Source organism: Eublepharis macularius, chromosome 3 (assembly GCF_028583425.1).
Source record: "Eublepharis macularius isolate TG4126 chromosome 3, MPM_Emac_v1.0, whole genome shotgun sequence".
In the NCBI taxonomy this organism is placed as follows: Eukaryota; Metazoa; Chordata; class Lepidosauria; order Squamata; family Eublepharidae; genus Eublepharis; species Eublepharis macularius.
In genome coordinates this window covers 67154661-67179605 of record NC_072792.1, presented here as the reverse complement: position 1 = coordinate 67179605, position 24945 = coordinate 67154661, and the positions used below count along the sequence as shown (strand labels likewise).

Genomic DNA, 24945 nt, shown 5'->3' with positions numbered 1-24945 from the left:
TCTAATAATTAAGAAAATGAAAGTCAATTTTTTCCTATTATCTAATGAATCTGCATTTCAGTAGAAAAAATTGAGCTCCTTGTTGACAAAAGTTGAAACTAATTGGAAAAGAGATCCTAATTGGAAAAAAGAATTCTTACCAGGAGAGAATTACAATAGTACAGAATGAATAACCCTACCATTAGATCAACTGCTACAAACAGTAAAATACCAATGACATTTTCCTGACTATATGCAAACTAAATTTTATACACTGAATTTATTAACATGGTTTTCTTTCACAATTCTGAGTCAGAGAACTCAACTAGTCCTTGGGCTTGTTTGCGCTGAGCTTAGTTGCTTTTGGTTTCTTTTTTGACACTACTGGAATCTTGAATTCATCTACTGATAATGTTTAACGAAGTTCAATAAAGAGTAATTTGAGATCTCCAATTACACAAGCCTTCTCTTATGAAATTCCATGCCCTCCAGCTTTTTAGGAATCATCAGTTATCACAAAAGCAGTTGAAGATCACCACTGGTTCTTCCTAAAATGTCAGAACACTTCAACTGCGCTTCTAAAGGCCAGCAGCTTAACTTTCTACACAGACAGCTAAGATACTTCTCAACAACTATCCATGTTTATGAACATGTGAAAGGGGGAGGGAATACACACTCACACAGGATCTATATATGCAGGTTTATTTCCTAACTTAAAATCTACAAGCACTTGAGTGACACCAGACAAATAGCAGAAGTCCTTAAGAAATTCTTTAGATTTTTTTTTTAAAAAATGACATTAAAGATGAGAAGTGAAACAAGACCATATATTTAATACCCAGTATTATTGCTTTATGAAAAGGTTTTAGTGAAGCTAAGATGGGCTGATGATTTCATAAAAATATATATATACATATAAAAATTTATTTCTGCATCTCAATTTCAGAACAAGACCTCCAAGTAGTGCTTCCAGAACTTTCAAGTTTTAGTATAATTTATTAATTTTGCAAATTATACATTTAAATTAAATGAGCTCTGAGTTGGTACGTTCTCAGATGTTGCACACTGCTAACTCAGCAAACAGGTCACTTATTGAACAGAAGCTCTCCTCTACCAATAAAGCAGTAGAATGTTACAATATATTAGAGTGGCACCCACTGTATCATATTTGATCTATTATTATCCCATTAAGTTAGAACTATATGCCCAAGAAATAAATTTAAGTAATCAACAGCATGACGAACTAGTCTTGGGTTTCCGATGAAGATTTACTGTATCTGTTTGAATCAAATGATCTGACCTATCATCGGTGGCAAGAACTCTTCGAACAGCTTCTTCAAAAGCTGCTGCAACATTGGTGGCATCTTTTGCACTGGTTTCAAAATATGGATGGTTGCCGTTGTTTCTGCACCAGACTTGGGCTTCTTCCATAGATACTTGCCTCTCATTTATATCGACTTTGTTTCCCAGTATCACAAAAGGAAACGTTTCAGGCTCTTTGACGTCTGCATAGTAAATAAATTCCTTCTTCCAGTTACCTAGATTTTGGAAGCTTTGTGAGTCATCAACACTGAAAGTAAGAAGACAACAGTCAGAGCCTCTGTAGAAAGGAGTCCGCAAGCTCCTGAAACGCTCCTGACCTGCAGTGTCCCATATCTGCATTGTAACAAAATGTCCATCTACTTCCAGGTCTTTATTTAAGAACTCTACACCTATTGTGTGGAACAGCTGGATATCAAACTTGTTTGTGACGTATCTGTTCATAATTGAACTCTTCCCAACTCCTCCATCTCCTAGGAGGATTACTTTAAAGAGCGATGATTTTGATGCCATTGTTTCAAGAACAGATCCTTTTGCTATCCAGTTCTGTAAAATAAAAACAGATCTAGTTCACAGACAACATCTTAGTTACACAATATTTGACTTAACTTTCCAATGTTATCTCTTTGTAGTGACAGAGTGCAACCTGAATAACTTAACCTATTGCACACAACACTCATTGCTTCCTACAAATTAAAAGATCTGTTTGCTACAATAGCAGTGCAAGTCTAACAACACTTTTCTGGGAGTAAGTACCAATAAACAGAATTAGGATTCTATGTAGACATGCTTAGAATTGCTCTGTACGTTTCCTACATGTACTGCTCTCATTAACAAATGCTGTTTAATGAAGTACTACCACACATCTGATTGAACAGTATCACTCTGATCTGAACAGGGCATGCCAAGGAAGGACAGACCATTACTCTGTGCGACATTTATCCTTTTACGGTACTGCCCAAGTGTGCCCCAAGGAATATAGTACTGGGACATTAACTAAACCTAAGGAATTTTACCATTCCCCTATCAAACTCTGCTGTACAGGTAACCAAACTGTGCAGAGCCTTCTTTATTATCACTGTATGTACCTGTAAAATAGCTGGTCCCCATGTTAATTACAAAAATAGCAAAATGAGGAAAAGGACTTGTATGAGGGCCTGAGCTCCTAGGAGGAAAGGCAGAACAGAAACACCCACAGGCTCTACATATTCTAAGAACTCACTCAGTATACATAAAAATATGAGATGAAATAATCAAAAGAAAAATCCAAAGCCAGACTAAATTTCTAGTTCTACCAAATGCTGAGTGCCAGTTAAGAGGTTGGGGGTGGGATAGTCTATTCAAGCTTCAGGACTCACTCTATCCTGGAGAGGTAGATCTTGGAGGTAAGGATTTCCAAATTCTCCATGGAATGCCTGCAGCCCTCCTGGGACTTTTAAACTACACTGACAGTAACAGAGAGTAAACCTACAGGTTTTGACTGCATTAATGTAAAAATTTCTCCGTTTAAAAAAAAAAAAGAGAATTTTGAATTAATGAAATAAAATCACCAGATTTCCAGTCTTAAGTAACTAAGAATTCTGTTGTTATAGGTTACTTTAGTGAATTCTGAATGTATGATTATTACTCTTATTGGTACACAGAAAGTGTGTTCCAGTCACAGAAAGGCTGTTTTACCCCTTGCACTGAAGCATAGCACAAGAGACGCTAAATCCAAAGGCTGTGGAAAGAAAATCATGAAATAAGCTGTAGAATTTACTTATACCTCAGAAATATTTGTGCATGTTTGTGGTGCAACAATTACAGCAATATTCTTTCCACATATGATTCTTTGAATCAAACCTCAAGTCTATGATTGCTTCCTATGTCAAATGTCCATACACATTTAAGAGGGAATAAATATTCTGTAAAAATGTCCAGTATTTACATAGGTCAGTAAGACAATTATGTTTTTGTATACCAATAATGCATTTTTCAGTTCTAAAAGTATGAAGAACACCACCATTGCTATTAACATATGAAACATTTTATCAAAGTAGTTATCTTGACTGTTCAGTATAAATCATAACACTTGGAAATACTTTTTTGCTATTGGACATGCATTCTGAAAGCAACTAAACATAGTGAGCTATCACATAATGATACCAAATGCTAAAAAATTACGTTTCTGCAACAGAAGATCCTAACAACCTGGTCTATTTTACCATGCAAATAGAACAAAGCACCCATAATCACATGTTTATTTTAGCCTCGCCATGCAATCTCTTTGCCACTCTTTTGATGAAGTGAAACCTCTGAGTGCTACTTTTAGAAGAATAGCTAGATTAGTTTCAAGACCTACATATGCTTCACTTAACAAAAGTGGGGTGGGTGACACACCCCAAAGGTACAAAGAAGCAGCACCGTGTCTATATATTTTGAAAAACTGTATGTTTGAACTTCTGGGAACTTTATTTTTGGACTTTTAGGTATATAAATATTTTAAATAAATAGGTTAATCCAAACTATTTTGTAATGACTAAACAACAGCAACATAACTGGCCACTTCACACTTCAGTAATATCAGTAACTGTGTGTGTAAAATGACAAAGTGAATGAATCCAGGACATCCATAACTACTTAGATCTTTAAAATACCACCACCTCATTTAACTGCAACATCAAAAGCATTAACATACACACACAGAACTTTTTAAAGAAAAATCCTTTAATATGGGTAACATTTTTTCAAATTATTTCATATATTAAATAGAAGTCTATATTATTTGATTCCAATGCAATCCTGTACGGTTACTTGGATGTATTATAGATATGAATACTTCTCAGGATCATGGGCGGTGGTGGGGATGGGGAACAATGTGTTATTGTCTCTCCATCCCCTCACACTTTGATAAAAGTCATACATTTTGAGGAACACTGAAGAAGAAAAAACCCTATGAAATATCACCTCTACTGTGGAGCATTTAACATTTAGGTTTACTCATTCAAAATCCTAAGAATCATGTAGTATAAAGATTTTATTTAAGACAACTACAACATTAGATAATGACAAGTAGAAGACCCACAAAGGGCTTCTCGGTTCCCCCATTCCTCTCCCACTTGCTTTCCTTCTTTGCTTCCCATTGCCACTGCCCTTTCCTTCTCTCCCACCTACATACCTATTGCTTCCCCCCTTTGCATCCCTCCTTCACCCACCCACCTTTTATACAGCTACGCTCCCCATCTTCAGTTTTCCCTTGTTTGTTCATCCCGCTTCCAGCTTTACCTTCCCTCCCTGCTTTTACATTTTTGTTGTATGCTCCTCCGCCCTTCCCTTGGAATCCTTAACAACGTTGGGTATTGATTACCTAGCAACCCCCAAAATGACCGCCAAGAACTCACAATGTAGTCTCATGAGATCTCAGTAGCACACTTTTCCTAAAGTAGACATTGCTTCTATAACTTTTGGGTTTTCTAAACCCAAATGTATTTTTTAACGTTTCATATTTTCCTGCACATCTGCTTGGAGGAGCTTCCTTCATGCTTCCTGCACAATGTCCCTTATCTGTCCCTGGCCTGTTTTTTTTTTTTAAAAATCTACATTCTATGGCCTGGTTTAGAATTAGATATACTGATCATTCCCACGTGCAATGCACTCATACAGAACAATCAAGTCCATTGTGCATTTCTGCACTTAATGGGAGCTGTCATCTTCATGGTAGGAGCATGAAGGCCATCTTTGCTAGCAAATTCTGCTTGCCTTCCTTTCATGACTTCTCACCTAATTTAACCGAGATGATAGAAGCCACTGCACCCCATGTTCTCTCAACCTCTCTGTCTTTTCTTTCAAAAGGCTACAGCAGTTAGTCAGGTACAAAGAAACAAGTAACTGATGTATTGTCGAAGGCTTTCACGGCCGGAGAACGATGGTTGTTGGGGGTTTTCCGGGCTGTATTGCCGTGGTCTTGGCATTGTAGTTCCTGACGTTTCGCCAGCAGCTGTGGCTGGCATCTTCAGAGGTGTAGCACCAAAAGACAGAGATCTCTCAGTGTCACAGTGTGGAAAAGATGTAGGTCATTTGTATCTACTCAGGAGGGGTGGGGTTGAGCTGAGTCATTCTGTAAGAGTTTCCCAGGGTGTGGAATGCTAATGGAGGGAGGCTTCACTGAGTCATTCTGTAAGAGTTTCCCAGGGTGTGGAATGCTAATGGCGGGAGGCTTCACTGTATCCTGAGGAGGTTCTTTTGCATATGGATTGGTGCTTGATGTGCTAATCTTCTCTGCAGGGCTATTGTCGGGTGTGGAGTGTTTTGTTGGCCTGGTGTTTTTCAGAACTGGAAACCATGCTCTGTTCATTCTTAAGGTTTCTTCTTTCCTGTTGAAGTTTTGCTTATGCTTGTGAATTTCAATGGCTTCCCTGTGCAGTCTGACAAAGTAGTTGGAAGTGTTGTCCAGTATTTTGGTGTCCTGGAATAAGATACTGTGCCCTGTTTGAGTTAGGCTATGTTCAGCCACTGCTGATTTTTCAGGCTGTCCAAGTCTGCAGTGTCTTTCATGTTCTTTTATTCTTGTCCAGATGCTACGCTTTGTGGTCCCGATGTAAACTTGTCCACAGCTGCAGGGTATACAGTATACTCCTGCAGAGGTGAGGGGGTCTCTGCTGTCTTTTGCTGATCGTAGCATCTGTTGTATTTTTCGGGTGGGTCTGAATACTGCTTGAAGGTTATGCTTTTTCATAAGCTTTCCCATCTGATCAGTAATTCCTTTGATATATGGCAAAAACACTTTTCCTGTAGGTAACTGTTTTTCCTTGGTTGTTTGATTCATCCTGGGTTTGATTGCTCTTCCTGGGTTTGATTGCTCTTCGGATTTCATTTCTGGAGTAGCCTCACACTGATCGGTACTTACACAAAAACTCCAATCACCACCCCCGACAGAAAAGAGGCATAATGAAAACATTAGTGGATCGTGCAAGACGGATATGTGAGCCGCGCTTTCTCAATGAGGAAATTAATCATCTAAACCACGCACTTCAGGCAAATGGCTACTCCAGAAATGAAATCCGAAGAGCAATCAAACCCAGGATGAATCAAACAACCAAGGAAAAACAGTTACCTACAGGAAAAGTGTTTTTGCCATATATCAAAGGAATTACTGATCAGATGGGAAAGCTTATGGAAAAGCATAACCTTCAAGCAGTATTCAGACCCACCCGAAAAATACAACAGATGCTACGATCAGCAAAAGACAGCAGAGACCCCCTCACCTCTGCAGGAGTATACCGTATACCCTGCAGCTGTGGACAAGTTTACATCGGGACCACAAAGTGTAGCATCCGGACAAGAATAAAAGAACATGAAAGACACTGCAGACTTGGACAGCCTGAAAAATCAGCAGTGGCTGAACATAGCCTAACTCAAACAGGGCACAGTATCTTATTCCAGGACACCAAAATACTGGACAACACTTCCAACTACTTTGTCAGACTGCACAGGGAAGCCATTGAAATTCACAAGCATAAGCAAAACTTCAACAGGAAAGAAGAAACCTTAAGAATGAACAGAGCATGGGCTCCAGTTCTGAAAAACACCAGGCCAACAAAACACTCCACACCCGACAATAGCCCTGCAGAGAAGATTAGCACATCAAGCACCAATCCATATGCAAAAGAACCTCCTCAGGATACAGTGAAGCCTCCCGCCATTAGCATTCCACACCCTGGGAAACTCTTACAGAATGACTCAGTGAAGCCTCCCACCATTAGCATTCCACACCCTGGGAAACTCTCACAGAATGACTCAGCTCAACCCCACCCCTCCTGAGTAGATACAAATGACCTACATCTTTTCCACACTGTGACACTGAGAGATCTCTGTCTTTTGGTGCTACACCTCTGAAGATGCCAGCCACAGCTGCTGGCGAAACGTCAGGAACTACAATGCCAAGACCACGGCAATACAGCCCGGAAAACCCCCAACAACCAAACAAGTAACTCCTTGCCTTGCCTTGCCGAAAATACAATCAGAATGAGTGGAGCGGGAAAGAAACAAATGTTTTGGGTAACTAAGAAGAGAAAGCCTCAGATGACAAAAACAAAAATGTGTGCAACTGGGTAGAAAAGCATACAGCAGTTTACATCTCTAGTCCTGAATCCAGAGAGGAAAACCATGTGAATCTGTTGTGGCAAAAGCAAGCAGGAGCCTTGAGCACTTAAAAGATCTTGAGGCACCAGATTCTTCTTTATCTGTAGTACCAGGTATAGCAGAAGTTTTATTTAATCAAAACTAAGACATTTATACTATTAAACATCATTATGCCAAAGGAGAATGTATGTTCTTCAAGTAAATATTCAGATATTTCAACTACTTACAATTTCCCACCCCCCATGGCTTCAAAATTAACAAGTTGAGTCCAGCCACAGAGCGCAACTTTCTCATCTCCCCCATCCTATGGAAGCCCAAATGCCTCCCCCAAATCCAGGAACAGAATTTGGAAAAGAACATTTTGTGCTTCCATAGTGCAGGGGGGAGGTGATGAGAAAGTTCGACTTCTCAGGTGGAAGATCTTGCATCTGTGAAATACTTCATCAAATCACACACACTTCTATTTGGGAGTATGTTCCAGTTATATTATTATTATTAACACCAGTAGGTTATGATTGCCTTTTATTTATGTCATTTATCTCATTTATAGTCCGTGTTTTTCACTGAGACTCAAGGCGGATTACATAAGAGTGAGATTAGCACAGTCAATATCAAGGACATTTCAATAAACAATGCTATAGGATAAATAAATGCAAGTTTACAAAGACATAACATTAGCAAAAATCCAATACAACGTTGAAGAAATGCTGAAACAAAGCATAAGCAATTCTAGAACTGACATTAAACAACACAGAACTACCCAGTAGGGTCATAACAGGTAGTACATTAGAGCACATACTTAAAGTGAGATAGTCCACACAGCAACATAGGGGTGAAGCATCTCTTTGAAACCCCCTCCCTAAAATAGTAAAAAGCCCTTTTGAATAATTCAGTTTTGCATCGTTTGCAGAAAGCCAGGAGAATGGGGCTCTCCTGACTTCCTCAGGCAGGCTGTTCCATAGGATGGCCGGGGGTGGGGGTGGGGGTGGGGCACAGAGAATGCACGTGTACAGACAGCTGTTGATTTCGCCTATGTGCAGGGTAGCACTTGCAGGAGACCCTGTTCAGATGAGTGAAGCTGCCGTGAAGGAACATAGTAAGAAAGGTGGTCCAGTAAGTATGCTGGACCAAAACGTGAAGAGCCTCCAGCTGATGCAAGATGTGGCTTTTTCTCCATGTGAACTAAGTTCTACTCCAAGTATTATGTATTAAAAGTATACATAGCAGAGTAGTTATTTGGTTATGTAAAAATCACTAATATTAGCATTCCTGGACATAATTTCCCAAGAATATATAGGTTGTAGAAAATGAGCTGAATTAAGAAATCATTAAGGTTTAAAAGAAAACAGTTTTCAAAAATTTGGAAGGCATCTAGAAATTATTTAAGATAAACACTTGGCCTGAGAAAGAATTTAGTGATCTCTCTGTGTTCCATGATTTCTGCAGTAGCTATTCATGACAATAAAGCCATTGGAATCTACCAATAAAGCATGCACATACAGTTCAAGTCTATGCAATGTTTGACCCAGCATTTCCTCAAGGGGGAAAAGCACACCAGGTCCATTTTCTTCATTCATTCTTTCACAACACATGAAAGTATTTTAACATTTTTCACTGGTTGTGTGAACTATTTATTTCCTAGTAGTACAGTGGAAAGCACTCTGCAGCAGTGAAAGATCATTCTTTGTTGGAGGAAGGGCAATAACTCTCATAAATATGTGTGTTGGAGGAAGGGCAATAACTCTCATAAATATGTGTGGGAAACACTAGAATTGAGAAACAAAACCAGGATATTTTCAAAGCAATGTTACTAGCTGCACATGCAGTGATTGCATACGGTTGGAAGGAGAAGTTAAAATGGACCTTAGAAAGATGGAATGATTGAATATATTCAATCGGATATGTCTGAATGTTTAAAAAAAGATAAGGCATGGGATGGAAAAATGGAGGAGATAAAAGAGAAATGGTCTCTATATTTTCAATGAGTATATAATGGAGAAGCCAATACAGCTATATTTGGAAAATTGGAAAAAATGTGCTAGTGGCTAAAAATTTAATTTTTAGTTATAGGATGGCCACATTGCGGGGGGGAGGGTTACAAAAGGGGTAAAAGATGTATCATAGGAGAACTGGGACTGTATTGAAATGTAATGATAATGTGATGCATTAATAAAAATATATTTATGTGTTTTCATTTAAGAACGCTTACAACAAATGTGACTACTCCTGATCATTTCAATGGCCTTTTGTCCATAGCCATGTATTTTAAAGGCACCAATTAGTAAGTTTTTCAAGTTTTCAGAAGTGACTTACGAAGCGCTGAACAAGTATGCTTAAAATTTTTAAAACAAGCAATAAGAGTGCTTTGAAATTAATAAGAGTAAGTAATAATAGGAGCCGGATCTTTTAAATGATATTGTTTTTGATTTGTATAATATTTCTAACTGATGTGTCCAGTTTAATGGCACATGAAGTAAGGGAAATGCTTACTTGCATAACAGCTGTGTGGCTACAGTCTGTCACAGAGTCAAGCCATTTAAACTATGCTGAATTCAATGAGACAGAAGTAGCCCATGTTTAGGATGGTAGTTAGCCAGCTGACTACTACGATTCCATTCCACTAGTAAGCCTGCATTCAACACAAGTATTGGACTGGCAGAACATGCCCTTTGCAGAGGTAAAAGGCTCCACGGTTTGCAGATGGAATTAAAGGACGTGTCCGTGTGTTACTACCAGGCATGTTGTTTGAATTCAGACAATGGCAGTTTTCACACAGCCACGCACCCGGAAGATTGAGCGAAACTCAAGACATAAAAGCGTCTTCCTAGTGCGATTTCCTGGCACGATCCCATTTAATGGCGCTTTTTCTGACATTATCAGGACGTTAAAGGAGATCGTGCCAGGAGATTTTGCTAGGAAGATGCTTCATGCTGTGAGTTTGCGAGATCTCCCAGGGCACATGTGAAAACAGCCAATATATCTTACGTAAATGAGTGTTAGAAGTAAGTAGCAAACATCTGCGATGAGCATACAAAATTTAATTAGCTTGGTATAGTTTTGAATTAAATCCCTTGTTTACAAAAATGCACAAGACAGAATTTAGTTAATTAAAACACAAGAAAAATCAAAACTATGTACCATAACATTGACTCCAGTGTGTCTAAATGAAGTCACAAATATCATGGGAGCAAGGTGATTCCTGAACACTCTTGACGCATTGTTTTAAAAGAAACACAGATGCGGCCTCTTGTATATGAAAACTTCTCAATTCTTGCTGAACAGTTACACAGAAGGGGAAAGGCTCTTCTGGCTGGAGCTACCACCAAGGCAACTGTGCATCACATCCTTTACATAGATCAAGATGGGTAGCCGTGTTAGTCTGTCTGTAGCCATAGAAAAGGGCTAGAGTCCAGTAGCACCTATAAGACTAACAAAATTTGTAGTAGGGTATCACAGCTCACTTCTTCAGATACAGCTGGACTGTGAATCCATCTATCCTTATATCTTGGAGAGTGGAGTGATTTCAGATGCCAAATGACAACACCTGATGAATGACAATTGCAGGTGTGTTTGGATAGGGTGGGGCCAGTTTGTCCAATGTAGAGGATGGAAGGGCTCTGCTGACCTGTGATGGTATAAATCACAGTTCCTTTAACAAAGAATTAGTGGACATAAATCTGACATCAGAAACCACAAGATTCAAAAAACAGTGGAGGGACATTTTAACCTTGCAGCATATTCAGTTGCAGACCTGAAGTAGCAGTTATACTGCAGAGGAATTTCAAAAGATTAGAAAGAGACTGCTGAATAGCAACTGATAACAAAATTCAAGACAATATATCCACCTGGATTGAATCAAGACCTGGGATTCCTGTCTTATTACCAATGCTGATTTTTCCACACCCACTACCCCTCTGCATACCCCACCCTATCCAAACACACCTGCAATTGTCATTCACCAGCTGTCATTCAGCATCTGAAATCACTCCTCTCTCCAAGATATAAGGACAGATAGATTCACATTCTAGCTGAATATGGTGAGCTGCGACTCACGAAAGCTCATACCCTACCACAAATTTTGTTAGTCTTATAGGTGCTACTTAACTCTTGCTCTTTTCTATCCATTGCACAGAAAGTTTATTTCTCATACTTTCCTTAAGGAAAAGGTACTCCCTAAGATATGCTGGCCATATCTTCATATTTTAGAACAAATACTTTGAATTTGCTCTGGAGGCTAACAGCTTGCCAGCACAATTTCAGGAAAATAAATTATACATGTTCTTGCCTTCAGAGGATTGGGTAATGCATTCCGTACTGGCTGCCAATTTCAGACACTCTTCAAAGATAGTCTCGTATGAAATGAGATTACAAGAGAATGAATTATGATTGCAAAGTATATATTGCAGGAAAGGCGTAACCTTAGACAGAGCTGCCAGATAACCTCAGCAGGCACTATCTGCAATTTCAGAAGCAAAGTTGGATCCATGAGTATTCCTAGGATGCAAGCCTAGCTTCTCAGGGCAGAAAAACAAAAAATTGTATCAATAACAATTTACACCTAACACATCCTCTAGATTGTGCCTTTCTGGTGGAGCCTGCAAACTCAGGCTGATGTGCCAAGTAGCAAGGGCTAAAAGCTCACACTAGTTTAGATGTAGCATAGTATACTGACTAATCTACACTCCATCACAATCTCCATCAGAATTAAATCTAGAAAGCAAAGGCACAAAAGTTTCTATTTTCTGGAGTTACACGGTCACCAATTCAAGAAAATGAACTGCAGAAACAGTCAGCTGATATTTGTCCTCAAGAATTATAGAAGTTTACAGGGGAATTGGATGCAAGTCTTTAAAAATTAGACCCCATTCACCCCTTAAAGTCTGGCCTAAGCATACTTTTTTGGGAGGGGGAAACTAATTTAAGTATGAAATATAATTTTATTCAGCCTGACTTCTGAAGTCAGAAAAGAACAAAGTTGTTTAGGCATTTTGTGGATTTGTTTGTAATATACATTTAAAATATACATATTTTCAATTATGATTGTCTAGCTTGACATAAGGATAAAAGATTAAATTTAGACTATAGGTCATAACAAAATGTAAGTTTATTACATAAAGAGCATACTGTCAAAGAATATATACAGTCATTATTTAAAGAGGTATGAGGAAAGGGCTGATCATAATTGATGGGGGGGGGATTTCTATGAGAACTGGAGGGACTTCTGAATCCTCCATCACAGTCCCAGCTGTAGTTCTGTTCAACATCACACACAGTAAGTGAAATGTGTTAACAGGAGCAAGTGGACCTATGCCTGCTGCTGTGATCTCCCCCCTACTCCATTACAAACTAGGCAGAATTTCTTCCCTAAAAATGACAGGTTCTAGTGACAATCACAATCTGCTCTCTTTTGTTATCAAATCTACCCTGTATCATATACCTAGCTGAAAAACTATTTTCCAATGTATTAATGCCAGCCTATATATACATTAATATTTTAAGTTAAAAGTACTATATAGTCTAGTTGTGCGACATGGGCTAATACAAGGTAGTTTTACTTGAAGGTTTGTTGGATTTTCGCACTCTTCTAGCCAGAGAGATTTACAGGTGAGAGGAAAGTTTTTCACCCCTCCACTTAATCTGTTGAAGTATTTCAGAAGTTGTCAACATTAGGAAATACTTTCTAACTGTAGGCCTAGTTAAGCAACAGAGCAAACAACGGAACAAAATAGTTAAGTATCCTTCCCTGCCTCCTTCCTTATCCTCTAAGAACAGGGAATCCATCAAGGAAACTGGAAATATTTGATTGCAGATTCACAAAACAGGGCAGACAATTTTTGTCCCCAATTTTTCTTTAGCAGAAACCAGTTTAGTTCTTTGCATACCAGAAAGTTTCTTTTTTGGCCGCACACAGTGCTCTTGAAGAAATGCTTCAAACACCTTATATTTATTGAAGAAACAACCTACATTGTGACAGGAATAATATAAAAAAGCTGATTCCAAAGAGTAAATACAACACTGCCTAGTTGTTTTCCTTCACTGACTGGCTCTAGTACCTTATTTCACTTGGCATATATTAAGAGACAAGCAAAGACACTTTTCTGGTTTGGTGTCCAAGCAGAAGGAAATGTCATTTGTTCAGACACACTTATCTTTACTACACACAGGTTTAGGAGCTTGACATTCAATCTCAAGTGGGAAGGTAAGGGATTTTCCACATGAAAGGTAAAAGAGACAGAGGTCCCATACATAAGGAAGTGAACAGTTCTCTGACAAACCACTGGTTTTAATCAGGGCTGAGAAACTGCCTTGGAGACAAGCAGCATAGCAGAAAGAAGCTATTTCTTAACGGAACCGCCATCTGTCCGGGAGTCACGGGGTCCTTAATCACGCCACTGCTAGTCATAAAAGAAAAGCAAGCAGAGATTAGCAGCTCGAATGTCGGAGGAAACTTCAAAGAAGCCTCTCGAGTTGGCGAGGAGCAAAGAAAACTGAACTACAATCCAAAGAGTTCGGGGGTTGTTTCTTTTGCCGCTAAACCTCTCTAAGACCAGCGTCTTCATAATTATTTACTTCATTTATCTCCCGCGTTTCTCCCTGAACTTGGAAGGAGGTCCCGTGGGTCTCAACGAGAAGTACAGCCAAATGAGCAGGCACAGGACTGCAGCCTGGACTGCCGAGTGAGGAGGTCTCGCTCGGTTACCCTGCAAACACCATCCAGTCTCTGGCGACGAGGCCAACCGGCGAGACGAGCCAGACTCTCCCCCACCCCACACACCAAGTATCATTTTTAAAAAATTAACGCGAACCGAGGCAAGGGCAGGTCGGTACCTGAGCCCGGCATCCGCCCACTCGCCCCGCGCCTCAAACGCTTGCAACTCCCAGGCAACAGCACGGCTGGAACTGAAGGCGCGCCGGTTCAGTCTCCAGAACAGCAGGGCCAGACCTGCGCCCGCCCACCGACCCGAGACGGCGACGCGATGAGGCGCTCGGCCCGCGCTCACCTTCCCAAGCAGGCGGTGGGAAAGGGGGAGGGGGGAGACTGGACGCGGCCGCCGTTGCCTGCGAAGAGGGGAGGAGACTCCGGAGGGAAAACAACATGGCGGAGCCTGCGCTAAAGGGAGGGGGAGGTGCACATCTGTCACGTGACATCAGGAGAGCGTGCTGCGCCTGCCGCTTTCCTCCCGCCCGCTTTCGACGAGCAGGAGAGAGCGGGCCGTTGCTAAGTTACGAGGAAATGTCACGTGAGGCCCCACCTCCCTTCCCCCTCTCAGAGTGTTTGGAGGTCGCGTGATTGCCGCGCCCTAGTCTCCTGACGCCGAGTCAACTGGGCGTGTCAGCGGTGCGGTCGCCGCTGTCTGTTCCGGGCAGGTGGCCCGTGCGGAGGTCTGGCCCAGCCTCGAGGGGTGTTTATTTTGTGCTAGTGAAAGCCGTGAAGCGTTGTAGGTGCAAGAGGGCTTTTTACAAGCAGGGGGCTCCCTCCCTTTACTACTCGCGGCTTCGACAAGCGATGCTTTGGGTACCGCTGCAATTGCACGCAGGGAGCAGCGGCTGCCTTTTAGCTGTTATCATAGAGTTGGTAAAATGAGAGACATCCTGCATCTCTCAGTAATGAAGGCTCAAACAAAATACGGGCAAGCATGGCGTCCTGCAAGAGGGGGAAAACGAGTACGCTTTACTGGGGCCTGGGATCCAAGAATGAGATCCTCTGTTAGGGTCATTGTAGAAACATTCTTTTTCTTTCATCACTCATGAGATTGAAGGGAGGAGAGGTTGTTAAAAATTTGTGCTGGGTTTAAATTGTGCTTGAGATCTGATCGTTTCTGAATGCCTTACATTTTAAATTTTTAATCCGCCGTTTAGCTTTCTCAGTTCTTTCCATATTGCCCTTCCAAGTCTTTGGGTAGATTGAGAGCCAGTAACTGGCTCAACATTACCCAAAGAACTTTATGACTGAGTGGTCCTACCAGAATATGGGAGAGTGAATTAGAAAGAGGTGACATACAACCCAGTGCTAAGAACACTTTCCTGGGTGTAAGCCCCTAGTATATCCTCCTATATTGTTTCCAGTGTTTGCAGCAACAATATGATGCAGTTGCTTTCCCAGTCAATCAGGGATCCTGTGCTGAATCTGCTACCACAATGTCACTAAATGTTTGCCATCTTACCGAACCGCAGAGATGTATTTTTCCCATCCTAACTATTTTTGCATCATTCCTCTCTAATAGTCAAAAATGAGTTTTTTTAAAACGCGCACACACATTTTCATGATATTGTCAGTCCTGTTGTGGCTTAAAATGAGAATAAGTCACTAATATATTTGAAAAAAAAATCACTCCCAAGCTTTTGAAAATATTTTGATGGTAAACAAAATGTTCACAGTAGAAAGTTTGTGACAGTAGATTTCTGTATGTCAAGTAGTTCTTTAGCCATCTTGTGTATCAATCAACATTTTTATTGCACGATTAGAATTTTAAATATTTCCACTTTTAAAAATATTTTATGTCTATAATTTGGTGGTAAAACAACAACAATGTTCACAGTAGAAAAAGTTTGTGACAGAAGATTTCTATATACCAAGTAGTTGTTTAACCATCTTGTGTATCAATCAACAACATTTTCACTGCATTTTGTTTTCATTTTGATAACTTTGTATATTTATATAAGCATTAAAAGATACATATTCACAAACAAATCCATCTGCTGTGGTACCACTGCTCTCCACACCCATTACAAATCACATAAGTCATCATTTGTTCATCTGCACTTGTATTTCGCACCCAACTCGGAAGGAAAAGTGCTCCCCTTGCAATCGCAGTAACAGTGCAATCAAATGTGTCACATTGTCTACATTTTATTTTGCTTGTAGATGTACCATTAATATTTTGGGGGAGCTGATGTTCCCGAATAGACGATTCAGTATAGGAAGCCCTGAGCTGCTTCAGTTCATCATGTGCCATTTCCATCACAGTCATATTAGCAAATGTCTTAGGATTCAGAGTCCCTGAAAACAGGTTATGTTTTAAGTAAGAATTTTTAGGATTTTTTAAGTTGGAAACCTTGCTTCGGATGCAGTTTTTGTATTTTTTATCATTTTTAGCATAAACTTCAAAAATATGCTCTTCAATTTCTTTAGCTATATTATAATGATGTTCAGTATCTTCATTACTTCTTGAAGAATCAATCAAAGCTTCATAAAGAAGTTTTGTGCATTTATATCTCATAGTTGCCACATGATCTTGATGAGGGCTTTTTTCATTAACAGGAGTAGAGTGTTGGATCACATGATCTTTTTGCACAGTAATTTCTCTGTCTTTTGAGTAGCTTTCTGATGGCAGGCAACTGTTGGTGCCTAATATTTCATTTTGATTTAGTTTTTCAGAAGAATTTGCATTTTGCCCAACCACATGAAAATAATCAGAACTCTCTTTTCCGTTATCAGATAACACTGGCTTTTGTTCTGTCTGATGATGGTTCTTGTAAAATGTTTTCCACTTTGAAAGTAAATGCTTTGCTTTATTTTTCAGTACCAAAGACGGGCAATTCTTGAGGATTCTGTACACAGCATTGGCAATACCAGTCTCCTGTAGGTTGTCTACAGTTATATCAAGAGCTTCAAGGTATGCAAGATGACTAGTAATATTTTGGTATTTTTTTTCAGATAGCAGTTTCTCTATACAATTAGCTCTAGTTGCAATAACTGTCTTGTTAGACATTTCAAATCCTGAAATGAAAGTAATGTAATATTCAACAGTCATCATAATTTTGTATTGAGATAAAAAAGTATACCACATGAGTTAAGATTTTAAAAACCATCAGTTAATGGAATTACACTGCCATCCTCAGCAGAGTTACGCCTCTGTAAATCAATTGAAGCCATTGGTTTTAAGAAGGGTGTGACTCTGCTTAAGATTGCACTGTTAATAGTAATATTTGATTTATATACAGCCCTTCAGGACAACTTAATGCCACGCTCAGAGCAGTTTACAAAGTGTGTTATTATCCTCACGACAATCACCTTGTGAGTTGGGTGGGGTTGAGAGAGCTCTGAGAGAGCTGCGACTGACCCAAGGTCACCCAGCTGGCTTCAAGCGAAGGAGTGGGGAATCAAACCTGACTCTCCAGATTAGATTAGAGTCCTGCTGCTCTTAACCAGTATACCTAAAGTATTCCATGAAAAATTCACATTGTAACTGCTTTGTTATACAAGAATATTTATTACAATACTCTAATATTCTGCTAATGCTTAATGCCACAGACTCACAAATATTTTGAACACCATGGGCTTACTTTTAAGGAAAATGTGTAATTTGCTGTTAAACGACAAGACGGGGGCTTGCAAAATTTACAGGGGAGGGAAATCCCACCTGCCACAGTGCCTCATCTCTCTGAGCAGCAGTTCCATCCTAGTTTTTAACTCTGATACTCAACTTACATCCTAATAGACCTCACCATTAGATCAGTAAACATTTAATGAACTACATATGTGCATTTTAAACTGATTCTTAACCCCCCCCCCTCTTTCCCTCTTTTTTCTGTACCCCTATTTGTTTGAAAAATAAAAATATTTTTAAAAAATTAAAAAAGATTTTCAGAGTATGTTCTTTAGAGAGTCAGAGCTCCCTTCTTCTAGACTCAGATCCTCCTGTTCTACTGCAGACCAACAGGGCTGCCTGGCTAAAGTAAAGACCAGGGAACGAGTTCGAAAAATGTGTGGAGTATCGTTATTCATAGCTTATTATCTGTGTAACTTAATATCCATAACTATCACACAGTAAGTTTTCCCAACTACAGCCTCCACTGAGGGGGGCAGAAGAGAACTGGGAGAAGAAAACAGGATTTTTGCACAGGACAGCAACACGATATCTGTTACCATTTCCGCCTTCTATCCCCCTCCATGCAAGGGAAATCTAAAATATACCGCGGTTGAATTTAAAGCAATGCGTAAGGCTACAGAAACGGGGGGGGGGAGGGGGAGGTAATCTTACTCCCAACAGCTGGGGTGGAGCAACATGGGACTGAGAGCAAGGGGAAAGAAGCCTCGTTTAAGTCGGCCGATATCGTCTCTTTCCTCACCTCATCCAAGCAAGGCCTTGAGCACCCTTCGCTCTCATCCCCGTCCCTCTAGGAGAAAAGGCGCCGGAGCAGTTCTTGCTCCCGCCCATTCAGTGATGAGCACTGTTGTCAAATGGCGCGAGAGAACCAATAGAGGCTCGCCTCCGCAGTCTCCTCCTCACCCGTCCCTCGGCAATTTGTTCTCAGCGCAGCGCTTTGTCGTTTATTGCAGTTGGAACCAGGGCTCCATAGAGAAAAGCAAAAGTAACCGTCTTGTGTTGGAACACAATCACCTCCCCTCTTCTCGGAGGTTTTGCTCAAGAAAAGGCAAAAGTCGTACATTCATCTGTCTTTCAGGAGCTACAAGACTTTAGACTGCGTCAAGCTAACCGGGCTTTAATTTGCTAGTCCCATTTTTCTCTCAGAATAATTGGAATTTCCCTAAGGTCTTGCTACCTGGATTGTATTTTTTTTTAAAAAGTAACCCTATTAACTCCCTATTTGCTCACTTTCATAATTTCCATAAGTATTTCCGAATACGTTTATTTAAATACTGGGGGAGAGGGAGCAGATATTATGTCCAGCATTGGACTTCGGCTTGGCCCTTGCCTATCAATTTCTCTGTAAACATTCATTTAATGATCGTTGTAGCAATGCATATGAAATTAAGGCCACGGTCACTGTTAGTGGATGCACCATCCACTTATACAGGAGGAGCGCGATTTTGCAGGAAGGTCTTTGGGTCCAGATAGACTATTCAGGGACTGGAATGACAGGCCCCAGAGAGCAATGACAGACCCTGGGAGTATCAGAAGGGCTCTGGGACTGGAAGGACAGGCCCCTGAGTGGAATGACAGCCCCTGGGTGTAGCAGAAGGGCTCTGGGACTGGAATGACAGGCCCAGGCGTGCAATGATGGACCCTGGGAATAGCAGAAGCATTCTGGGACTCGAGTGACAGGCCCGAGTGGAATGACAGCTCCTGGGAGTAGCTGAAGTGTTCTGGGACTGAGAGCCAAGCCACAAGTGATGCCTTACACAGGTTGGACACTTGTCAGCTTACCTCAAGTTTTGATGGGAAATGTAGGCATCATGGTTTTACAGCTTGGCTCTCCATTACAGCTGCAAGACCAGGATGCCTACATTTCCCATCAAAACTTGAGGGAAGCTGACAAGTGTCCAACCCGTGTAAGGCGTCACTTGTAGCTTGGCTCTCAAATAACAGGCTCCTGAGTGGAATGACACCCCCTGGGAGTAACAAAAGCATTCTGGGGCTGCAATGACAGCTCCCTGGGAGCAACTGAAGCAATCGGCGTAAATGCTTAGCATCGCCAGCTTAAAGTGTGTGGTGTGGAATGGGACATGGTGCTCGTGGGCACTACAGCACCAGGCAACATTTTTTCTGGTGGCCACCAAGTGTTTTATGAACGAGGGGGGGTCCAGGTGGGGCTTTTGCCCAGCAAGACTACTGATGGGGTGCAGAATTTTAAAATCATTCCTTTGGCAGAAGTTGTCACAACATTACAAGAATCCACTGTGTGACTGAAGGTGCACTGTGGCCTTTCTTTCCTGGCTGGATCCCCTGCTGCAGCAGTCAATTTGTGTCTGTACCCACAGTGGTGTCAGAATTACAAAGGAGCCCACAGACTCAAAATGTTGAGGACCCCTGAACTATTTATTTGTTTATGTTATTGGATTTATAGTCCACTCTCCCTACAAGCGGGCTCACGGATAACAGTAAACCAAGTACATAAAGGGATAAAATGGTAATAGCACAAAACAAGGTAAAACCATCAAAACAGTTTAACTGTTTGTTAACTAGAGTATGAGATGGGTGTTCTGGGTTACTGGTCAACAGAGTAAAGGTGAGCAAGGAATTCAGGCAGGGTGTGACTCGTAATGAGAACATGGAGGGCTGGGCAGTTTCCACACGACTTACCGGCCTCCAGAGCGTTGCACAAAACACACAGAAGATAGCGTCTTCTTGCACAAAATCACGCCAGGAAGACGCTATCATCCAGGAGTTTTGTATGACATCACATCTTCCTGGCGCAATTTCACACGAGAAGACACTATCTTCCGCGAGTTTTGCGCAGTGCTACGGAGGCCAGTAAGTCATGTGGAAACGGCCCTGGAAAGCTGTAGAATTGGACAGGGGAACAGGGAGGGGGGCAAGGGCAGAATTTATGCTTGAAAATAGAAGAGGTGGCTGATATCAACCTCATGAAAGTGTAAGCAAACTGAGGAGCTGACAGGAAGGATAAATATAAAGATGGGACTGATTTGGTGGTAGCTACACATCTTCCAGAAATATAAATTAAAAGGTAAAGTAGTAAATTCAATTCTGTCACTTGTGACTCCAGTTAAATACTGCTATCTCTACTCCCAGGGGCTTTCATTCCAGTCCCTGAATAGTCTATCTGGGCCCAGAGAACTTCCTGCAAAATCCATTGCACATTTTCTTTGCAACTTTTTTTTTTGCTGTAATGTATTTCAATGGAGCCCATGGAAGTAAATTGGCATTCTTGGCTCCCATTATCTCTAATGGGCCTTCAAGCATTTCCCATTATTTCCAGTGGGCATTCCTGTCATTCCTTTTAGTACATCCCCAGGGACAGGCAAAATACTGCAACACCTTTACCTTAGTTAAGAATTTTATTCCTTTAAATACCTTTAGAATTTGTGACATTCCTCTTTGCTTTTAAGAAATGAAAGTTGAGGAACATTTCTCGTTAGAAAAGAAGTGGACGCTAGTGTCCTCCCCAAATGGTAGTGCAATCCATGCCGTTTTCTCTTTAAACATTTTATTTCTATTAAATGTATAGAATTTAAGACCCTAGGGAGTAAAAGTTCACAGAATATGGGAAGTTAGTTAACTTATATTACTGCAAGAGTCCTGACCCCCTTAGTTGGTCTAGTCTAGTAGAGCTTGATTGAGAGATTTGCTAGTTTCATTGCAGATATGTGATGGGCCCAACCAGACAGAAATTGTATATTGGAATTTTCCTTTCAGGAGATAACATAAAGGAAAGGTTTGGCAAGCTGTTGTTTAAAACTCTTTCCCCTGAGTCAGTCTGCAGCAGGGGAGAGAAGGACAAGCTTGATTGATTGTATTGCTAATTTCTTTGCAGGCCCAAGCTCCAGAAATAAAGCACCAAGAGCAGCAGGAAGAGCTGTTGAAGAGCATGTAGGGGGAAAAAACAGCCCTGCACTGCTTTAAGTTAGCATTTTGCACCTGAGGTTCTCTTTATGACACTGGACACCATCTGTTGGGGCTTGTCTTTGTTCGAAGTGCCCTTTCTGAAGGATACTGAAGATCCTGTCTCTTCAAATGTTGCTGTGTTCATTTTTTTTTTCTTTTGGGGGGAGAGAGGCGGAATATGCTTTTTAATTTTAATATTTTCAGACTTTTAAAAAAGTTAAATTACAAAGCAGTAGTACAGTCTAAAACAGCTAAAAATACACAGTTCAGAGAGAGAAAAATCATCAAAAGAATGTGAAATCCCACTGGAAGAAAAACTTCTGAGCAACAGAAGCCCCAGTGAGAAAATTTCCCAATCTCTGTGCATTGAAATAATCAATGAGAGATGATGAAACCACAAGCGACTGACAGAAGTGAAGGCCAATATTTAAGTCTATGGAGGCTAGAGGGGGGAAATGGAGAAAGATGCGGGGGGGGGGAGATCCCCAGCTGTTAGTAGCGCGTAATCCAGTGCACAAAGCAAAAAGTAGGCTAAGATTCCAGGAGGACCTGCCAGCTTGTCCTCATGGCTGGAAGGACAGCATTATAAGAAGCAACAGAAAAGGAAATCAAGACTTGTGGCAAAAGGATATTTAAAAAAAATTACAATGCCAGTCCTTAAACTGTTTTGGCTATGGCATCTCTGCTGTCATTACTTGTCAAAGGGCGGTGGGGGGGATAACTCATCACCATGGGAACGCAACACATGAAATACAGGGTGGGGGGATCCCTTACAGTTCTAAAGACTGCTAAACTTCAACTGTTTCCAAGCTGTTTAAAGCTCATTGGAAAATATCACAGATAGTGTGATATTTGGAAGGGTATGGAATTCAGGTGGATCATTAACCCAGTCAAAATTCTTAGCAGCAATTAAGAATACAATGTTAACATTCCTACAAATAGGAGGCAAACAGATTCTCAGATACAACCTTAGATCTAAGCAAGATTTTGCCAGGATTTTTTTTTAAACTAAACATAATATGGAGATGAAGATGTCATAATGTATAAATGCTGAATGAGACAGAGAAGACTGCAAAAACAGGAATGCCCAGTCTTTGGAAACTCGTGTGGATGCAGCAGTCAAAAGAGTCGAACTGGCCATTTTCAGACAAGCTCCTTCCAGCAGAAGTGACATGTAGAGGCTGGCCATGGCATGGAGGGGTGTCAGTCCTCAGTGCTGTGTATCACCAAGTGAAACCTTTTTGAACAGGAGTTCATTCAAGAGAGTTCGGAAAAAATGCAAAAGCATGTTAGCAATGAAACAGCCTTCTGCTGTCATTGAATTTGTGGCTAAGCAATGTTTACTGATAGCCAAAACAGTAATTGACATTTATGAACAACTTGCCTTGGTGTCTAGCAGAGCTGAATGTCTGTGAACCTCATTAGAAGCTTTCACAGGAAAATATTTGGAGGGACGTGTTTTTACAACTAATTGTTTGGCCTCTAATGTCAAGGTGACACACTTTGAAGAAGTTACCAGATTAGCTAACTTGCAAACTGCACCCTTAAATAATTGTAAAACTGTTGCTCAGGCTGGTTGTGCTCTTCAGGGTTGCAAATGGATATTGCAGCTAAACCAGGTTACACTTTACATTGGATGGAATGCTGAATGCTGGAACTCACGTAGAAATATCAGTTCCTTGAGTAAACTACTTCAAATAGATCCACGGTTAGTAGATTCAACTACCATCGATATTGGCTGCCAACGATGTTGGCAGTTAAGAGGGTGCATTTGACTTTTAAACAATTTATTCTCCCCTTAATGTTGCTAAAAATGAAAAACTTTCTATGATCCCACCATATCACTCCTATTCAGGTGTTTCGTGAGATTCAGCCATTTATTGTCAAAAGGAATGTTAAATAGCCCCCTCGGATAGGTAATAAAAGTGAATGGCCTATCAAGAAGCCAATCTCTAACCCTATAAAGGAGTCAATGTTCCCACAACCATCCAAACCCCTTAATGGATGCTGAATGCATTTCTTATTCCCCTCTTTGGACTTTGGCTAGCAATGACTTAGATGGAGTTGTTTGTAGGTTGGAGGAATTTGAGAATGTGTTGACCTGCTTATGTACGTCAGCTAAATGAATTATTTCCCACCCTTTGTTAGCAACAAATAATCCTCAGAAGGGAAACGAAGAAGAAAGGCCACTGATCTATGAGCTAATGGAGCCTCCAGCTATTTCCACCAAGGATTGTGAACCTAAGTTATATGACAATCTTTTAAACTGCAAAACTGAATCGACTTGCCTACTCAAGGTGGATATTATAAATCTTGCAGCAGCAGTCATCGTTGCTATGTTCATAGCACTCTTGATTCCATTATACCTGTAGCTGTAAAGTTGTTGGGTTTATGATAAATGTTTGTTAACTTGAAAACTAATATTTAAGTGTTTTCTTAAACAATTTTTTTTTGTAATTGCTTGCTAAGTCATAAAGGTACAATCATTTATTGACTTGAATCCCTCCTCCCAAACTCTCCAATTTAGAAAATTTAAGAGAAGGATTTCTGTAGCCTTGGTTCTGCTGGATTACAACAGCATTATCTGAACTGAATTGATACACTCAGCTTTGCCCTTCCAATTTCCCCCTTGTCTATTCACTCCTATGGGGGAGGGAGAGCTTTTTAAACTACTAAATTGCCAGTCAAAGTTCATAAGAGGTGTAGTTCTTATTTATTTAAGAAGGGTGTTTAGCCTGTGTAAACAAGTCATACAAATGGTTCTGCTAATGATTTATAAACACTATAATGCACAGAGAGAGACATGTTTGGCAACCATCTTCCTCTGGTCCTATCATTTTCCAATACTTGTTAAAAGACTACTTGGCCTGCTGAATGTTTAGGGTTGAATGTGTGTGTGTGTGTGTGTGTGTGTACATTTCAAGTTGTATATTCAGTTTACAATTAAAGAAGGCATGGTAGTTGGATTTTTGAACAATTACATGGAGTACCTCTCATTAGGACCTACTAGAAGTCCACAAAGTAAATTATTGTATCTTTTTAGTGCTTTTGATTCTTATCTATGGACCTGCAGAGCTACTTGTGATCTTTGTGATTTTGTACACAGTCAATGATCAGTGGATCTTCTAAATCAATGCTACCAAATTTCTATATTGTTACTGTGGTAGTGGTTCAATGTGCTAACTTATGGCGACCTCTGCTGGAATTTTCAAGGCAAGAGACTAACAGAGGTGGTTTGACATTGCCTGCCTCGGCATCGCAACCCTCTGGCCTT

The 24945-nt window shown here is 40.5% G+C and overlaps 2 protein-coding genes across 3 annotated transcripts; both read right to left on the bottom strand.

Annotated features, from left to right (window-relative positions):
* Window positions 1–785: 785 nt before the first annotated feature.
* Window positions 786–14537, bottom strand: RAB9A (RAB9A, member RAS oncogene family). 2 transcript variants are annotated; one of them, XM_054975055.1, is made up of 2 exons: window positions 14421–14537; window positions 786–1845 (listed from the first exon to the last, which is right to left on the bottom strand). In XM_054975055.1, exon 2 carries the CDS (start codon window positions 1810–1812, stop codon window positions 1207–1209), a length of 606 nt encoding a protein of 201 aa, XP_054831030.1. In that variant the 5' UTR covers window positions 1813–1845; window positions 14421–14537; the 3' UTR covers window positions 786–1206. The 2 variants fall into 2 exon arrangements, with proteins under 2 accessions (XP_054831030.1, XP_054831029.1); XM_054975054.1 differs by having other exon boundaries at window positions 14248–14506.
* Window positions 14538–15928: 1391 nt separating this feature from the next.
* TCEANC (transcription elongation factor A N-terminal and central domain containing) lies at window positions 15929–18577 on the bottom strand. The gene is made up of 2 exons (XM_054974136.1): window positions 18493–18577; window positions 15929–17140 (listed from the first exon to the last, which is right to left on the bottom strand). Exon 2 carries the CDS (start codon window positions 17130–17132, stop codon window positions 16101–16103), a length of 1032 nt encoding a protein of 343 aa, XP_054830111.1. The 5' UTR covers window positions 17133–17140; window positions 18493–18577; the 3' UTR covers window positions 15929–16100.
* Window positions 18578–24945: the final 6368 nt, after the last annotated feature.

What these genes read in the sequence shown, in the direction of transcription:
- TCEANC (XM_054974136.1), bottom strand. Translation starts at nt 17,132, where the DNA reads ATGTCTAACAAGACAGTTATTGCAACTAGAGCTAATTGTATAGAGAAA.
- RAB9A (XM_054975055.1), bottom strand. Translation starts at nt 1,812, where the DNA reads ATGGCATCAAAATCATCGCTCTTTAAAGTAATCCTCCTAGGAGATGGA.